General features: G+C 46.3%; 2 protein-coding genes across 2 annotated transcripts; both read right to left on the reverse strand.

Annotated features, from left to right (window-relative positions):
* Nucleotides 1-1,702: 1,702 nt before the first annotated feature.
* On the reverse strand, nt 1,703-8,636 carry Cpsf73 (cleavage and polyadenylation specificity factor 73). Its single transcript, XM_065426869.2, has 2 exons — nt 6,986-8,636; nt 1,703-2,301 (listed from the first exon to the last, which is right to left on the reverse strand). Exons 1-2 carry the CDS (start codon nt 8,603-8,605, stop codon nt 1,828-1,830), a joined length of 2,094 nt encoding a protein of 697 aa, XP_065282941.1. The 5' UTR covers nt 8,606-8,636; the 3' UTR covers nt 1,703-1,827.
* Nucleotides 8,637-13,755: 5,119 nt separating this feature from the next.
* On the reverse strand, nt 13,756-19,120 carry LOC135898120 (serine/threonine-protein phosphatase 2A regulatory subunit B'' subunit alpha-like). Its single transcript, XM_065426867.2, has 2 exons — nt 18,943-19,120; nt 13,756-15,446 (listed from the first exon to the last, which is right to left on the reverse strand). Exons 1-2 carry the CDS (start codon nt 18,977-18,979, stop codon nt 14,125-14,127), a joined length of 1,359 nt encoding a protein of 452 aa, XP_065282939.2. The 5' UTR covers nt 18,980-19,120; the 3' UTR covers nt 13,756-14,124.
* Between the last annotated feature and the right edge of the window lie 177 nt (nt 19,121-19,297).

Genomic DNA, 19,297 nt, shown 5'->3' on the forward strand with positions numbered 1-19,297 from the left:
AGTTATACATGATTTTTTAAATGGCACACTGTTTCTATATTTAAGCAAAGTGTACTCTATTCACACTGAAGATGCACACAAATAATGCAGCTGGCATTTGGAACATCACTGGCTGCCGAAACAAATGCTTAACCTCACTGAGGCCCTATTTTATGGAAAATAACAGCCCATTCCAAAGGCTCTACCAATCGCAGAAAGGCATAATACTCTCACCGCAGCATGCAATGTGAAGGCATAATGAAGACATCATGCACTACCCATTGGAGAAGGCAGAATCTGTGCTGTTCTAATGCTGCACAATACTGAACAAGTGTAAACTTCTTCTACAAGTTGTTTCATTCATTCTTCAGCTTTGCAATCTTTCTACATATTGTCTTGAAACATAAGTAATTCTTTTTTGCCTTCTTACCTAAGTAACCACTTTCTTTTCTGATTATATTCCAATCCGTTTACTTAGTGAATAATTTTATAATATTGACATTCACTTATAAATGTAGCAGTTCAAATCCTCGGTGAATGTTTTTGTTTCATTGAGTATTGGCTTAGCTGGAAATTGCATAGTAAATGAAGCCCTTCCTTTCCTCTTGCTCCATGTGTAAATAATGGAAACAAGTTGTTCAAACGAAAGATCCGGCTCTCCAACGGTACACTCAATAATGTATTATGACCACCAAATTTCATTGTAACATATGAAGCCACTGCCTGCAGGGAATATGTCGCAACTCACAAGCTGAGCCAGTTTGTGTAATTGATCTGCTGTCACCCTTCACATTTCAGAGAACAATGGTGACCAACAAACAAGCCGTGGCCACACCAACAAGTCCTCTATATTTAGCATTCATTCAGGCTTGCAACAAGGTTGCTGGACAATGACATGCGCAACTGTTTCTTGACTGCAGTACCTAACCATCTAAGTACAATCACTGATTGTACAAAGACACTCGCATTGACAGAATGTTCTTCAATGCACCTCATGAGTTACCTTAAACAATTAGTCATAAGAGGTTCTTGCACCATTAATCAGCACAAATACCTATGAAATTTCCTATCCTCGCAACTCAGTGGCTTGCAGCTCATGCAGCTAGACCAGATGCACTTCCATGGCTTAAGAGAAGTGATTAAAACAAAAGTAAAAACATGTAAAAACAGTAAAAACAAACATGCACACAAGCTAAAGTATTACAGCAAGATGCATGCCATTAACTACATTGCCTTTCCTAGACAGTAAAAAAATGAGAGCAACAAGCAAGACACCACCTACAATAAGTGTGCCTCATCACAAAGCCATAAAGAACGTCCTTATTTAACACCATGTCTGAACCAGTGTGTGGCTTTCAGAACTGCATAATGGTAACATTACCATGACTACCTCCTTTGAAGTGGGCAGCCAGTGGCTTTACCACACAATGTGGCTTCCTGACTCTTAGACTTATCAACCTATGTTGCTTCAAACCATCTTAGTAGCCCACATATGTGAAGTTCCAAGGACTGGCTGGCTAGCCAGGATGGAGTGTTTGTGGCCAACATTTACCATAGTCTGGTAGAAAAATAGTGCCTTTCAGCATCAAGTACACATAGCTGATACTGAGGGTGAGTGTCACACATTATGCTAAGGATTATTTAAAAGCACAAGCTCATCGCTTTACGAGAAGATGGCAGAGAAAAGGACTTCAAAGCAGCACTCAGGTCAGTGGAAAAAGAGTTGAACTAAGCACAAAAAGTTTAATGTTGAAATATTATTTACTGGTATGATGTGAAAATAACATCTGATGACACAAGAATGACGGAGAAAGGCAGTCAAGCTGCATTCAGTCCAGTATGTGAATATCACACCTTAAGTGGCGCCATGGAGTTGTACAACTTTGTGACTGCTGTTGAGACAATCTGTTGCAAAACGTCATCTCCTTCACATTGAACCTCAAGGCTCCTCAAGTTAATGTGTGCACACCTGTCATTGACAGTGACCATCATACGTTCCCCCTTGACCACTTTACCCACAGAGTCTTCGCCAAACATTTCAGCCAATGTCTCCATGAGGCACTCTGTGAAATGCATGCGGTCAACCTTCACCAGGGTGGAAGGCAGGCTTTTGGCAGGAACCGCTGAACACTGTGCACGCAGCACAACTGTGATGACAGCATCTGCAAACAGGTCGTTGACAGGACTAGAGTTCCACTCCAGAACGACCATGCTCGGAGACTCTTGGACGATTGTCACTTTTCCAAACACACGCAATGCCTTTTTCGAACCTTCCACGATTTCAACGTCCCCAGATAGCTGATTCAGAAAAAAGTGAAGCATCTGTAAAAAGAAAAGAGGGAGAGAAAACATTTTCAGCTTAGTCCTTTCTTTATTCACAATGGCATTATAACTAACATGTTAAGTTGCACATATGTTTTTACTGCTCCATAATTTCACACGTGCAGATGACTAACCAAAGCAGCAAGATGTAGTTGATAAGATGTAGTTGAGAACCGAACGTAAGGGTCTGCGCATGCACAGTAGTGTGGCCCCTAGTTCTTGCGCAAGCCACTTGCATCCCCTAATGTAAAACTGACTAATATGCCGATCAATGAAAATGAACACGTTAAAGCCAGTCAGTTGTTAAGTTAGATACATTGGCAAGGCAAACAGTATTCTGGCTATATATATTTGCTCTAAACAAAACTAAATTTACCTGACATAAAAAAAAAGCGAGCTCCCATGTAGGCAAGTACAATAAGGTACAACCAAAATATGAACCAACTTAGAGCAAACAAGAATGCATTCTATCGTTTTTGTTTTCACCAATATATGTAATATCATCATGGTTTCATCTTGTATTCTTGCTATGAGGCCTATACTATCTTTGGCAACCATGTAAGTAATGAAGTGAGAACATGCTCTCAAGTTATTACTTGCAAAGGGGTGTTCTTTCTACTTGTAATTCTATGATGAAGGTTGACATTAAGCTTTGCTGGTATAGCATTGAAACAGGTAGCATAGCTCCAAGTGCACTCATGTTGCGTCCTTCCTTCACATCCCCATCTTATTAAGCACTGACGAGGCGTTACAATGAAATTTATTCTTCGTGTTTCGGTTCTCTGTGACTGTGCACACAATATGAAGGCACTCTAAGATGTTCTCTGAAACTACAAACCTAGAAAAGTTATAGGTGCAACAAACCTCAAAAGCTTTGAACCAACATTATCAACCTTTAAATTCAAGTTGTAATTTGGTAATTCCAGCTTTCGGTGATGTTGCCAATAATATGGTTTAATGATATTCCATGTGCACGCTCACAGAATGGTTGTTAAATGCAAAGAAGTGCATAAAGGTTCTCAAGTGAAATAGAAATTGCTAATAACCACACACCATCAGTGCACCGTGCAGATAATCTGACACATACTCATGAGAACATTATCCGTTGGCATAAAAATGACAGGCAAGGGCTGTGATTTTTGTAGCGACGCCTTTTGCCAATGCCAATGCCTTTCGATGCTTTTTGCATTCGTGAGTCATCAGGCAACCCTTCACCCTTGGCGGTGCATTGAACACGAAAGGCATCGAAAGGAATCAGCATCGAAAAAGGCACTCCTACAAATAGCAACCTTTAGCAGGCTACATTTACCAACATTCAGCCATATTAGGTAAAAACTGGATTTAATAAGTGTGCCAAGCAGAAATAATGAATACTAAATTACAGATTATACATCATTTTCACAAGAGGGTGTTTACGTCCTGCCTCGCCAAAATACAAAAGGCATAGCTGCCGAGGCCACGCAGATGTTACTGCATATTCAGTTCATCACTTCGAAGCGCTCTGAGAAGTGGTAGTCAAAATAGAGTGGTTGAAATTGGCAATTCCAAATATGTTCCGATGGTTCTCTCAGAGCATCAGCCTACAACTCAAAGCCCTGCAGACTGACTCAAATTCAAAGTGAAAGCGCAGATGAGATCTGACCGAGAGGGAGTCACACAACACTGGCAGCCACTCCTGGCAACCGGTGAGCTACCAATACTGCAGTGATGCCTAACCAGCAGTCTGTCATAACAATATTTTGATGGTTGTGATGCTATGGGCTGCTTACATCCTGCAATGGCTGCAAGTTGTACCATGTTGAAATAAATATGGCTATTGACAGCTGGAGTGCCTTAGAGTTTACAGTGGCCGTGTGGGCACTGCCGCAGCACCACAAACTAACAGTGCTCTGACATTGGGTAAAGTGTTTGATTGGGGCACCATGTCCCACACATGAATTGCAAGCAGAGGATCGAGGCGAGCAACCGAATACGCCATTCAAAAAACTAACAAGGAATCTGGGTCAGTACTTGAACACCTCAATTAGTTTATAAGTGACATATCTGTGGTGACACCCAAGCAAAAGCAAAAGGGATAAAAGAGCAACAAGAGCAAACTGCCAAAGAGAAAAACAGGTGTAATGAAACATAAGAAGTTGGTGCAAGGCATGCATTGTGTACAATCCCTTATCCTGAGGACACAATTCTTGAGCAGGCATGTGATCTCTACGACTGCCTTCGTTAGCTGGGCTACAACATGCATCGAGGCTTCAGAGAGTATTCAGCTGGGCACTTTGGCAGCTGGAGACATAAAGCAGAATTTTACCACTGCGTGGTGTTGCACAGCAAGTTTGACCGGTGCACTTAAGAAATAGCAAAAAAAGCACAAATGGTATATGAAAATCCCTCATGTGCAAGCTTACCAACTCTATGTTACCTACTGATGAAAGAATCATAACTGTTTGCAGTTGCATAAAGTTAACTAATAAGTGCACCACATGCACTGCGACCTCTTTTCTGTTTTTGTGTTTTTCATGCTTTCCTTACAGATTTTTGTGTATGGTCTTTATCAATCACCATTCCTTCCCCATTGTGTCATGCATGCTCCAGAATAAACATAGTTTGGAGTAGCACTTGTGCACATTACCCTAACCTCATTCTTTGAGTCTATTTTGCATTAAGAGAAGAAAGAAACAAAGGTAGGTTGGTGGCAAGTTGGAGCAAGCAAAACACTCAGTAGGAGCTCGTCCACATTGCACCTCTCTGAAAAATAGCCTTTTCGATCTTTCAGTCAACCAGTGCAGCATTCAAAGTGCACTGCCTTTTTTTTAATGCTGTTTGGCCTATGCTTGCTCTGCATGGCAGCACTTGATCCTTGGTGTTTGCACCACCTGCACATGGCATTCCGCTCTGCTTTAACAATATTAGTCTTTTTTTAATCAGTACTTTAAAACCAACTTCAAGCAGCGTAGCACTTCTGTCACTATCTGTCCACGCTCCTCTTGAAACTACTTTCTGTGTTGCATAAGTGATCTTCCTTAAGAAAAACAGCAATGTCGGATTCTATAACGGAGTACTGACACAAAGCTTTTGTCTCATTTTTATTGCTTTACTGGATAGCCGTCGACCAAATGATTATGTTATGAAGCCTTAATTCCCCAAGAGCATGACAAGTAATTAATTATGTTACTTTTTAATGTGACCAGTTAAAAACACACACCAAGTGCAGTGCAGCTTCATACTCTTGAAAAAGGGGACACATCCCATCATTGAAACCTGCTGTGGTAATCTTGCGGTACTAGGTACCATTGACACATATACACACACACTATGGCAAACCAAGTCCATTCAACACTTGTTAGGAAAGGATAAAAAAGTAGAGGTTGTCCCGCTGTGGTTCCAAGAGAAATGAACAATCAGGCACATTTGGCAGCTCTCAGCGACACAGTCATTGTATGGCCTTCAACCATCACACCTGCATGCTCTTAAGTTGTTTGTGACTGTGATGTGATGAAGCTTCTTTTTCAAATCAGCACTGCACTTGATGCAACAGTTTGTATAAAAGCTGCTATAATAATAAATCATGGTGCTCTGAAGAAAGCAAGGCTTGGTACTATAATAATGAAGTAGACTGCTGTATAAATGAGCAGAAAAAAGCAGGACACAAAGTTCCAGGCAACTTAAGTGGTCTTTTAACATGGCCGATTGGTAACAAATTTTAAATTTCATCTGGTGAGATTCCCCTAACATAAACTAATATAAAATTCTTTACAGCATAAAATGGGCCACAAAATTCAAACTACTTGCACAACTTGAGCATCCCTTGCTGAGTCAGCAAGAGGAACACACAAAATAAGGCCTCTCACCAGGTTTGGGCATTGCAAACAGAGTAGGGCCATGTGTGGATCATGAGCTGACAATTGTGTCTGCAAAGTATCAAACTGCTGCACAATGTGAGAACAGCTGAAATATTAGACGAAAACTTGTGTGCTCTTATTCTAGAGGTAGCCCCACTTTATGTGTCTGAAATGCCACCGATTATGGCGCATGACTTCGGTAAAACATCCAATGCTGAGCATGCGTAGCCACACTGGAAGGGTGCTGCACAGCAGGAAAAGGGGTGGAGCTTGCAACGTGATGTGGTCCCTCAGCTCTGTTATAGGCGAATGCTGGGAAGAAATGTCACTTTCGGATGCTAGTAGAGGCAAAGGGAGAGGGTGTCTGTAGGTAGTGAAACTCGCTCGCGGGCAGCATGGTAACACATTTTGATTTTTCCTGTTTCCTTTAATAATGAACCAAATTTGAAAAATTGTTGCACTGAAACGATCCCCTGAATGACGCTTTACAACATCTAGTGTACAACTAAAATTTCAAATGGGGTCTGGTGAGGGGCCCTTTAATTTTGTTGTGGCAGATACACGTGCAGCTGTTTTTACAATGTGGACATACAAAGCTGCTCCAATTCTAGCCACTGCAAATTACTGCAGAGACACGAACTGCACAAAGAAACCAGCAAAACCTTTCCAGGGAAATTATCCAAAATCTGAATTCACAAAGGGACGGCATGTCAGTTTCACACTGACTATAAATCAGCAAGCCAAATTATAGAGGAAATTAGGCCACGACAGCACCGGGCGGGCACAGGAAGATATGCTTTCTAAAGGCACTCTGATGCATGTAAGCAAAACAATTCATTATAACATACCTGGAAAGAACCTGTGTAGCTAATGCTCATTCGCTGCCCCACGGTGCTCATGACCATGTCCGTGTACTTGCCAAGGTCAGTTGGAGCCAGTAGGTGGTAACTGAAGTTCCGTTTGACCAACACACCTGAAAGCGGATGTCCTGGCTCAGGCGGCTGCACAGCAAGTGAGCCCATCACCTTCGCAGTCTTTTCACCACGGAAGTGAAGTTCAACAGCTTGCGTGTTGCGTGGGTTGTGCACCTCAATGCGTGTCTCCAAATCATCCTCGTACTCGCGAACGATGGCCGCCTTCAAACGTCCCATCTCATTCTGTTCTCCATGCACGAGAACGATGTGCGGCGGTTTCAGTGTCCGAATAAACTCGCTTGTCTGCTGGTAGTCAGTGTGTGCTGAGAACGAGATGTAGTCCACACTCATCTTGAGTGGCAGCTTCTGGCCCACCATAGTGGTAATCTCTTCAGGCTCGGAGAGAATAGTTTTGGCCAGAGTTCCTTCGACGCAGTAACCTGCGATGATTACGCCATTCTTCGGGTCCGTACACCAGCTCTCGAAAAGCTCACGAGACAGGCCGCTCTGCATCATTCCCGGGCTCGCCATAACGACGCACGGCCCGATGTCCTCAAAGTGCTCAATACTCTTCAAGTTTGAAATGTGCTTGAACACGAACGGGTTGTTGATGGTGATCTGGCGTCGGATGCGCTCGTTCATGGCGTTTACGTACGTCTGATAGACGGCCATGCACTTCTTGGCCAGCGATGACGCGTAGTAGATGGGAATGTCGTGAAGCTCTGGGTGGTTGGACCAGTACTCATCCAAGATGAGAAGAAGCTCTTGTGCTCTACCCAGGGCGAACACAGGTATGAGGCAGCGACCGCCACGGTTGACGATATCGTGCACAAGACCCGTAAAGCGAGCTTCCCGCTCCTCACGTTTCTCGTGAATGTGAGTGCCATACGTGGACTCGATGATGAGCACGTCTGGGTGAATGTTCGGTATTTCGGCAGCCATCAAGTGCCGATCCTCCTGCCTCGAGAAGTCACCAGTGTAAAGCACCTTGACACCGGCGATTTCTATCATGAACATTGCAGCTCCCAAAACGTGGCCCGCGTTGTAACACCAGAAGCGGATCCCGTTCACGTCCTTTTCTTCATGAAAGTTAATTGTTTCAATCTTCTCCATGCTCGATTCCAGGTCCGATTCGGAGTAAAGCATTTGCTCGGTGCCGATGTTGCTCACTTTGATGTAGTCTGCGAGCAGCCACCGGTAGATAGCCTTCGTGGCATGCGTCATGAAGCAGCGACCTTTGAAAGTGGTCTTTTGCAAAAACCAAGGCAGTGCGCCACAATGATCTAAGTGGAAATGGCTCACAAGTAGCAGGTCAATTTCATCAGCCTCAATGAGATCAACATAAGGCAACGCATCCAAGCCGGACATGCCGGGGTGTATGCCGCAGTCCAGCATTATACGCTTGCCCTTAAATTCAAGCATAATGCATGACCTCCCTACTTCTTGGCCGGCACCGAGCGGTCGTATTAACAGTAGGTCACTTTCCTCAGCAGGAATTTGAGAATCTGCTTTTCTCTTCGGGCTGTCCACCGGCGTGTCCATAGAGGCAGCCATGTTTAAACAAGGTGGAATCTGCTAGCGCTCATCGCGCTATTTTGTGGCGACGGGCAATCACCGAACTACAGAGAAGTCAGTTTCGGTTTTGGTTATGAGGGCCTCTGCGTGCTGTTATGCGTCTGAAGAATGTAGCTGCTTGAAAATAATTGAATGATTTCACAATTAATGCATAATAATTAAAGATATTTAGGAGGAGTAGAGAGGTTTTGAGCTCCCAAACACATAGACTACGGAAAATCGATGAAATCCTGCGACTTCACGTTGTAAATTGCGTTCTTATATTCGAGACACTTTTAAACAATGCTTTGCACTTACCACTGCTTTGTTTTTGCTCAAATACAATGGCAAGATAGTATCTTTCGGTCCTAATGGTTCAATAAACGCGCTTGTGTGAAGAATTTTTCAGTGCAGTTCCCCATTTTTGTATTTATTTTGTTTTGTAATCTTACTCGTATACCACGCTGCTAAGATCTTGTTTAAGATCGCAGTATTTAAAAATAAATAAAAAATAGGACATTATGCAGATTCTACGCACTGTGAAAATTGATGTTATTCGAAGCACTTTGCAGCTATAGACATCCAGCGTCGTTTCGTTTGGGGCCCTGTAAAGCTCCTACCAGATGGGCGGACGAGCGTGTATATGACGACAGCAGCAAGGCGACGACGATAACATGACTATTTTGTAGTACTTCGGCGAAGAAACGTTGTCAGGTGTGGTGCCATAGGCCAAAACATTAATCTCATCCAAAGTTAATTTCTGTAACAAATATGAAAAATTAGATTATGGGGTTTTACGTGCTAAAACCACTTTCTGAATATGAGGCACGCCGTAGTGGAGGACTCCGGAAACTTCGACCACATTGGGTTCTTTAACGTGCACCTAAATCTAAGCACACGGGTGTTTTTGCATTTCGCCCTCATCGAAATGCGGCTGCCGTGGCCGGGATTCGATCCCGCGACCTTGTGCTCAGCAGCCGAACACCATAGCCACTGAGCAACCACGGCGGGTGCAAACACGAAGACACTCAAGGCGTGTTTCTGCCGTCGCCATCACCGTGATGTTCCGTATAAATACCAAGGGCGATAACATGGTCGCCGCACGTCGTATTCTGTATGTGCGAGTGAAGGCGTGCGAGGGTTAGCCGACAATGGCAGCTCAATCTCGCGCGCGCAAGGGATGTAAGCGGTGAGGAAGCATGCGGTCTACTGTAGCGCGCAAAGCACTGGGAGGAAAGGAGAGAGAGTGTGTGTGTAAGGAGGGGAGGGGGAGGGGGGTTCTACTCCGGTGGCTACGGCACGCGCGGGCCCTATCTTGAGGAGGAGATCTGCGAGGAGGAGAGAGTTCGCCGTGCACTGCGTTTTCGCCGCTGTTAGTGTCGAAGCGACAGGCAGCCCGAAGGGTCAATTTGTTCGTTGCTGCTGCTGGGCTTCCTCACTCCAGCGTTTTGACAGCGAGTTTCCGCGGTCATCGAGTGAGGTGTGCAAACGTTTGCTTGTGAGCGCGTTCTAACAGCTGTCTACTAATTTGCTATCGCAATCGATGCTTCACCTTTCGGGCGAATGATCAATATATATATATATATATATATATATATATATATATATATATATATATATATATATATATATATATATATATATATATATATATATATATATATATATATATACATACATATATATATATATATACATATATATATATATATATATATATATATATATATATATATATATATATATATATATATATATATATATATATATATATATATATATACACGGTGCTGACTGCAATCAGCACCGCGTCCAACTTCTCTGTCAAAATTAAACTTTACATGTAGCACCGCCAATGTGGTCTGTCTTTTTGAATGTACTACCTGCAATCAACAGTATATTGGTCAGACAGCGACACCTTTCAAGATACGATTGAATAACCACACGTCACACGAAAAAGCTCTTTTGAACCTACCGTATCCAATCATGTCAACGTTCCTGGTCACTCTTGCAGTGACTTAAAAGCGACATTATTAGAATAAGGCTTTCGCTCACACCGCGACCGGGAAATTCATGAGTCCTATCTTAATTATAAGTTTAATACCACCACCTGAAGTATAGATGGAAGCACTGGCAAAAATCACGTGCTTGCCTTCTGATTAGAACATAGTTGTTATAGTAGACAGGAAATCCTTTGTAATTTGACCACGACGCACGTAAAACGAACTTGCTTCGTGCTTCTTTGAGGGCGAGGACAAAACGTTTCCTCGTCCGTGACTCATCGAAGTCATCCATGTGTTGCGTTCTGTCCGGGTGTTATTCCCCTGTTTCGCCAAAAAAAAAGAAAATATGTATTTTAGTTATTTGTTATTTTTGTTTTCGTATTATCACATTGTTTGGAGCTACATGTCCTTTTCTCACGTCTTTTCCCTTACCAACACTTTGGGAACGAACGCCTTCTGTAGTCTCGTTCACTCCTATGAAGGCCGGGCTAACGACGGAAACATTAGTAAAATAGTATTGTTGTTGTTAAACGTACGTGTGAGTATTTCTTTAATCGCGTATATATGCTGCTTGCGTCAAAGTGGCATGAATAATTTTGGAGTATCGTTCAAGAATGGGCGCGTGCTACTGCCACACACAGTCAGTGACCCAAGAACAGAGGTGGGCATACAACTTCATTTTTGGTTTTCTTCCCTCACCTTCGCCCTGGCCACAAAAGATTTATCCGCCGTCCCTCACCCTCAATGTCGAAAAGGCTACTACCGTTCTCTTACCTTCGGTTTGTTATAATTTCAAACAAATCATTTACTCGTCCCATGGGCTTAGGTTACAAATATGATTGCCTGCCGTATGTAATTTCAGTTGCCCAAGAGTGCCACTAAACCTCAAGATTAAGCCGAATCCGTAATGCTCGCGAAGCGACCACCACCAGTATTATACCTGCAGATTTTTCTTTCTCTCTTTTTTTTGTTTATCTATTGGCAGAAAGCGCTATTTTTAACGTAGAAGTGAAAATGCGAAACAAGGCGCAGCCCGATATTCCCTCAATCGCAATAAATCACTGAAAAAATTGACAGTGGCTTAGCTCGGCTGTGCTAGGAAATACGTAGCGAAAGCTATAGCACAGCATGGTTAGCGTTGGTTAATCTTGATTGCAAGTCCAGGATAGTCTGGTTGTCTAGCTATGTTGCGGCGTTTAGCCAGTAGTTCGGCGCGCTCTTCGTCTGTTTCCTGGGTGATTCGTTTCCTTTTCATCTCATTCCGATGTCGATTCCAGGCCTCCTCCTGCTTGTCAGAATTGTCGCCGTCCATAGTGCCGCCTCAACTATGGTTGCGGCGCACTAAAGCTCTCCTTTTCAATCCTCCGACATGTTATCAGGCATGCGACGCAGCTGGCGAAGCGAGCGGAGGCGAGCGCAACGACGAGGAACGCGTGTGACGTCATACTAAACGGCGGTGGCAGAAAGGTGCGGCGCTGCGCAGCGGCGGAACACCTGTGGCTCGGTGCTACTAGTGGCGCATGCGCAGTGGTGACTAGGGAGCGAGAGCGAGAGAGAGAAATATAAGCGGCAAGGCGCGCGTTGTGACGTGTGTGCCTCCTCGGAGCCCCGCCACGGCGAAATCGCAAGTTCGCGGCCAGTAAAGCTTTCGCTTTAAAAAACACCGTCGTATGCGCGCTTTCTCACAGGAGAAGGGTTTTTCTAAAGAAGTGCACTGGCTTCGCTACGTGAATTCAATTGTAGACAGTCCAGGCAAACAGCTGGGCACAGTGTTTGATTCAACGGCGTGGAGCAAAAATGTGATTGTGTTACGAAATTTGAGCGAGAACAAGTTTGCGGCAAACGCAAAATCTCTTAGAGTTGTTAGACTAAAAATTCGATTGATCTGGCTAACCTGACGACAGTTATACGTGCGACGGCTTATGGTAAGCATATTTTAGAAGTCACTCCAGGAGAATGTGAAAGAAACCGACCCATAGCATACTTAATTTCTTACTTCCGTTATGCCGTGTGGCCGATTAATGCGGAAAAAGAAATCACGTTTTAAAGCGTATAGCATTCTTTGCCGAGTACCGCAGCAATTTTGATGGCAAAATGGTGTCTCTAACGCAAAAAGCGTGACACCTTTATGAATGCATAGGACTCCATAGAAAATGCATGGTGTTAGGGTGGGCGAATCTGAATTTTTGAGTGGGCTAACCTAAACTTGGAAGTTATGTGGGGGTGGGCCAGCCTGAATTTGGGGGTGATATGGCGGTGGGCCCACCGAAATTTCGAGGTGATATTAACTTCACATTTGGAGTGGACCAACCGAAATTTTGGGATGGGCAACTTGAATTTGGGAGTAGGTCAACCTAAATTTGGGGGTGATATGAGGGTGGCCCAACCTGAATTCGGGGGTGATATGCGGCTGGATAAACCTGAATTTGGGGGTGATATGGGGGTGGGCCAACTTAAATTTGGGAAACCGGCAACAGCTAACAGCCGAGTAAAGAACGCTACGCATTAGAACACAATTCTTTGAACTTCTGTAGCTTTTTCTTCTTGAAAAAAATCCGTCTTTCTAAAAATAATTTATATTCTGATATTATCTGTAGAATTTTCACATTACCTTGCCTTACCCCGTCTTGTGAGTTTTATCTCCTCCCTTGCGTTGAACCGCCGGCGCATTGGCCAACCTATTGTGGTGGTGGTGATAAACATTATTGAAAGGGGGAAGGGTAAAGAGGGACAATAGGTTGGGACACATACCCAACCTATTGTAGTTGGTAAACGTCATGAACTTGAAGAGGGGGCACACCGGGCACGTGCTTTCCTCCGAAATATCTGTGAACCGGGACTCCGCCTGCCAAGTCCCTCCTCCTCCCCCCCACAAAAAAAAAGAAGGGGAGGGGAGAAGAAAAAGAAATACAATCCTGGCTATACGACACTGCACCAGGCCTCGTGCTACCCGGCGGGTGGAGGAGCTGGCGCTTGATGCAAAATGTTTTAGAGCTTGTCACTTGTGGACCCGTACAACTTGCGGACTTACTCAATGCACATGCAGCAATGTTCTAGGAAGGTGGAAATCTTTCCGCCACAGTGCGATAACGCCTAAACAGCCGAGGAAATCCGCAAAGGCAGTTAGCCGAGCAATAATCTAAAACATACAGAAAATGTTCTTTATTTCCCCGGTGTTTTCTTATTCACTCTGTCTAAACAAAGACCTGCTTAAAATGCAGGTGTACCTTTGCAGAAGGCATCTTCACATAGTAAGTTAACTTGTTTGCAGAATATGTCTTATCAAATAAGCATGTGGGTAACAATGAACAATTTCAACAAGCACTGTTGTCCCCATCATCGCTGTTCTATTAGTTGCGGCGTCACAAAGGAGTGGCGCATATGCACTTGAGTCAAAGTCACACCACTTCGCGACCTGCCTTCTCATCCTTCATGCTATTTGCGTCACGCACGCACGACTCCGCCGTAAGCCAGCCAGATAGATGAGAATTTGTGCTCGAATGAGGCAGACTCCAATTAAGGCAGGTCGTCATCGGAGGAGTCATCCTTTTCGCCTTCTTCCATGAGAAGACTGAACGTCGACTTGGCAAACTGATCCCACTGTGTAGAACCATTGCGCGAGCGCTCTGTGTCGAAAGGGTCGAAGACCTCGTGATGAATGAACTCGAACGTGTTAATGAAAGTGTTAAAAAACACAGAGGCAAGCGCACACCGTTTAAGGTCGGACAGAGCGAAAATGCTAGATGACTTGGGTTTCACCAGATCAATCATTTGTCGATAGACGTCTTCGAAGGACACTGGATCGTTCATAAGCAGCGACACGCGGTCGTACTGCTCATGGAAGAACGTCTCGAGTTCGTACATCGTGATTTTACCGTCGCCATCGAGATCTAGCCGGTTGAACCAGTACTCTATGCTCCTTGGGTGCGACTTGTCCTTCTCAGCAAGCAGGAAGACGACGAAATCAACGTACGTCATAGCTGACGTGCTCAGTAAGTCAAACACTCGATCGATTGCCTTAGGCACTAGGGCGCCTTTTTCGTATCGCGTCAGGTCTACTCTGTTTAACAGACGATCGTTGTCCTTGTCTAGTGAGTTGAACATTGTGTGAATGACGTAGGCGTCTTTGTACGAAAATGCTCCTTCCACGTTCATGAAGTCGTTGTGGAGTTCCAAAGCGTCAAGCTGCGAGAGGAAGTCGCTGCGCCGGAGCTCTGCCATGCCGAGGCGCCACGTCCACGTCTTTCCGACCTCGAAGAACAGTCGAGCAACGACGGTATCAATGTACACGCTGTGTGACCTGGTCACTTCCTTCAGAAACGCGAGTCCACTGTGGGTGTCGATGAGGTCCTGAATGAGGTCCCTGAAGTCACAGGGCTGCAGGAAAGTACGACGGCCCTTGGTCAGCACGAACACCGCCTTGGACAGTCTGTCTTTACCGGCGACTTGGTGCATTTTGCGGCAGAACTCGAGTATAGCCTGTCTAGTGGGTGTCTTGGAGATGGCCTGGTACATGGGAAACTTGAGGTACAGGGGCAGCCTGCAGACCTTTATGATCCTCTCCATGTCTTGGGGTTTAAGCTGGCGCCGTCCGATCATACACAGTTCGGCGGACACGTTGGCGACCAGGTCAGAGTCTACTTCGGTCGAGAGCACGCTGAGGCTGGCGACTAGGGACGCTGCCCTGGCCACTCCTCCACCGCCACCCCCGCTGTCGTCCTGGTCGCCGGTCTTCTCGGCGGGGCCGCCGGCGCCATCGTTCGGGTGGGACGCCATGCAGAATGGCGTGCGGTGGCTGCATTTCAGGCGGTGTACTTCGACCTCCACGGGATGAGGAGCTGCGCACAGATTAAGATGACAGCTGTAGCGAGCACACTGAACTATCGGACACGCTTACCGACTGGCGGTGAAAGGTTAGTGATATGACCAGTAGCGCAACAAGAAAATTTTTCCGTTTCTGGCTACACCACATCGAGCTGGGGGCGGGGGAGGGGGGTGTCTTTGACCGGAGACGGGTAGGGTGATGGTGGGGCAGGCCGCATAATAACACACAAGTTTCGGGGAGGGGGACGAGTATGTGCCCCCCCCCCTCCGTCACCCTGGCTACGTCTCTGGACATGACACATATACAACTGCTTGCGAGAACATGAAAGTGGTAGGATATAAAATGGACTGCCTAAAAAAATATTATGGCCGCATATTCACCAATTAACACGCATGCAGTGTTAGCGGAATTATTAGTCTATGTTATTCGAAATAAAACAGCAGGCGGTCAGCGCATAAACCGCTTCCTCACTGAAGAAGAAGGGCCGGTATACTAAGTTCACTGCAATGGGGAAGGAGAGCTCTCCGTTAACAAAGTGGCTGTATAAGTATTGCGCGTTAACGGTCTCAGCACGGTGCTATAGTTTTAAGGGCCCCAAGATAGCAACGTCATTTTTCTTGAAATGAAACTCAGAAGCAGACTTTTGTATTAATTTTATACGTGCGGATGTCATCCGCAACGTGCCTAAATCGTCTCCTAAACGTTTTCCAGGTTAAAAATAAATCAGAAGCGAAAGTTCATAACGCTTGATCATCGTAAAAAGGGCCGGACTTTTTTTCTCTACCTCAGCTGGCTGGGAAGCAGAACTTTGTTCGCATGTTGCGCATGTTCCACCGTACATTGTTTCCAACGATAACGGCCCGTGCTTACGCACGTCACCTGTCATGTACATCACGTTTTCTGGGCATGTAGTCCGACGTTCACAAAGACCGGGTCCGTTAACGACGCTGCGGCTTATCCTGCGGATGCGTCTCGAAACTAAACCTCCACCGTGCGTCATGAATTTCATGAACTGTACAACTCTGCTAGGGAAATTGTTGAGGCGCGTATGATTAATCAGCATGAATACCTACAACGAACTGGCCGACAGGCTCTGTGAAACCTCGGAAAGGCGCTGACCGACAACGCCCTCACTGCGACCATACGAATACCAATAAACGTGAGAGAATGCGTTCGCATCATTGCCATCACACGCAACGTGCACCATAAGCATAACTCACTGCGTCATTCAGTGGCGTAGCTAGGTCGTCTGGCACCCGGGGCCCAAGGTCTTCTGTCACCTCCCACCCCCCCCCCCCCGGGTGTAGCCGGTGGAAAGAGGGGTGTCTTCAGACGTATATGACACCCCCCCCCACCCATTGGCCCCTTTCACCCGGGGCCCACGGCCCCCCGGCCCCCCTGTTCCTACGCTAGTGGCGTCAATACGATCGAGCACAAGCCCTCCAGCGCCGCTACAGCGACCAGCCCCATACACTTTACGTGGATGCAGCCAAGAAACTTCATAGTTCAGCCCACACGATGAGCGTCGAGGACAGCAACTTGCAGGAAGTGACCCAGCATTCTTTTGGAACACAACCACGCGTCGGCATCGGTAGAGGCGCTCATTGTCCTCGCCATCGTGTCACGCCCAAATGAAGACAGTGTAATCGTCATTTCGGACTCCCAGGAGGCAGGTAGCAGTTACTTCTGAAGCCAGCTCTACAGCCTATCGTATCTTCCCCAACGCGCCTTCCCTCCCACAGTACACAACATATAGTATGGACTCCTCCTGGTCACGGTTCCCTCAAAAGAAACCAAACGGGCTCACGCCATTGCCCGAGCTTATATCTGGGTTCCGCACAACGGAAAGTGGAGACCACATAGAACAGATATCTCTTGCAACACTACCGCCTGTCCCGCAGTCTACATCCCCATCCGCATAAAACCCTTACTCTGGAGGTCCAAAAACAAGAAAGGGGCTGGCAGATGGAATGGCACACTGTGGTATAAACTTTTTTAAAACAGGGTTGAAGTGCCTCAGACAGGCTGGCCAACGTTTCGATAGGTGGACCTATCTTCGTCAAAGGCGGCCTCGTCATCCTCGGCGTGTTAGTTTTAAAGGGTTAGTGCAGTGACGTCACGTGCGGGTGTTGTCGCTGGCGGCTGGTTTTAAAGACAGAGATTACAAGAGGGAACAGGCGTTGTCGTCCGACGTCTGTGAGCCTCATTCTCAAGACGAAGGGACAAGAGCGTGAGAGTGGGCACGCGGGGAGGAAAGAAAAGAAATAGAAGCAGAAAAAAGGGGGAAAAAGGAAAAAAAAAGGAGCAGGGGGGAGCACGGGCCGTACCAAGACACAACAAAGGGGGGGGGGGGGTGAAAGAAAAAGAAAGAGAAAAATGAAATCTTTTAAGAAATACGGGGGCTTGGGAGCGTGTTGGGGATGTGAAAGGTTAGGAGGTATTCCTCCTAACCTGAATACCTCCTAACCTTTCACATCCCCAACACGCTCCCAAGCCCCCGTATTTCTTAAAAGATTTCATTTTTCTCTTTCTTTTTCTTTCACCCCCCCCCCCCTTTGTTGTGTCTTGGTACGGCCCGTGCTCCCCCCTGCTTCTTTTTTTTTCCTTTTTTCCCCCTTTTTTCTGCTTCTATTTCTTTTCTTTCCTCCCCGCGTGCCCACTCTCACGCTCTTGTCCCTTCGTCTTGAGAATGAGGCTCACAGACGTCGGACGACAACGCCTGTTCCCTCTTGTAATCTCTGTCTTTAAAACCAGCCGCCAGCGACAACACCCGCACGTGACGTCACTGCACTAACCCTTTAAAACTAACACGCCGAGGATGACGAGGCCGCCTTTGACGAAGATAGGTCCACCTATCGAAACGTTGGCCAGCCTGTCTGAGGCACTTCAACCCTGTTTTAAAAAAAGTTTATTACTCTGGAGGAGGCAGTTGCGTGGCGGAAACTGAAAACGGAAAGCTGTCCTCATCTAAGCCTCTACATGCCGTACAACCCACATTATATACTCCCACAAGTGTCCGCACTGTGGAGAGTATGGCTCGCTCACTTGGCCTTGCCCCAAGGCTCCCAACCTACCCCTAATCGCAAACGCAACCCCCGAACACTGAGAGGCTGCTCTGTCCAGCTCAAACCCGCGTGACCAGCAGCAACTGGTTTGGCGGCCCGGGCGGGCGGCAGCCTTAAGCAGTCCCCTCATTAGCGCGACACTGAAGCAAGGAGAAGCAGAAGCTCTCATCACTCGTGTCTTTTCATTTCCTTTAATAAATGTTTTATCCTCCTCCTCCCGAGATGTACGTACTTCATCCCAACAGCCAATAACGACAACGAGCACGAAAGTGACTTTTGAAGTGCCGCAATAAGCCCTGCTGAGAATGTTTCGATCGGCCCGCCGCCGCGACCACGAGCGCGTATACTGCAGGGACGACGAGCGAGCCGTGGTAATTTCGTCTGCCGGGTTTCACGGCGAGTCTCAGGGCGAGGACCCCTCTTACGGCAGGGTGTCGTCCTTACCGTCGTGCAGCAGCAGCGGGCGGGCGGGCTCCGACATGGGAGGCGCATGAATGCAGTGCTGGAGAGGCGCTTCGGCGCGGTCAAAGAGTTGGGCCCCCGGCGTGCCTGGGGTCCAGCCCTGGCGCGGCCATGTCGATGCGTCAATGCTCGCGATCCACGCCCGTCGAAAAGGAGGAAGATGATGATGATGATGAGCCTTCTATACATGGCACGTACATCCAGCAGGGGATAGACCAAGAATCGGCGGGTTTCAACACAATGAGTTTTACAGAAGCGAATGAATGAACAGTCATTTGCTTCATCATCTCTGGCCATGGATGCGCGACGGACGGTATACATACTACAACACAGTAGC

This window comes from Dermacentor albipictus, chromosome 3, assembly GCF_038994185.2.
Source record: "Dermacentor albipictus isolate Rhodes 1998 colony chromosome 3, USDA_Dalb.pri_finalv2, whole genome shotgun sequence".
In the NCBI taxonomy this organism is placed as follows: Eukaryota; Metazoa; Arthropoda; class Arachnida; order Ixodida; family Ixodidae; genus Dermacentor; species Dermacentor albipictus.

Excerpts from the sequence above, each read along its gene's own strand:
- Cpsf73 (XM_065426869.2), bottom strand. The coding sequence starts at position 8,605 with ATGGCTGCCTCTATGGACACGCCGGTGGACAGCCCGAAGAGAAAAGCA. Across the intron at positions 2,302-6,985 it reads GCTACACAGGTTCTTTCCAG|ATGCTTCACTTTTTTCTGAA; the intron begins GTATGTTATAAT and ends TTCTTTTTACAG.
- LOC135898120 (XM_065426867.2), bottom strand. The coding sequence starts at position 18,979 with ATGTCGGAGCCCGCCCGCCCGCTGCTGCTGCACGACG. Across the intron at positions 15,447-18,942 it reads CCCGCTGCTGCTGCACGACG|CTCCTCATCCCGTGGAGGTC; the intron begins GTAAGGACGACA and ends ATCTGTGCGCAG.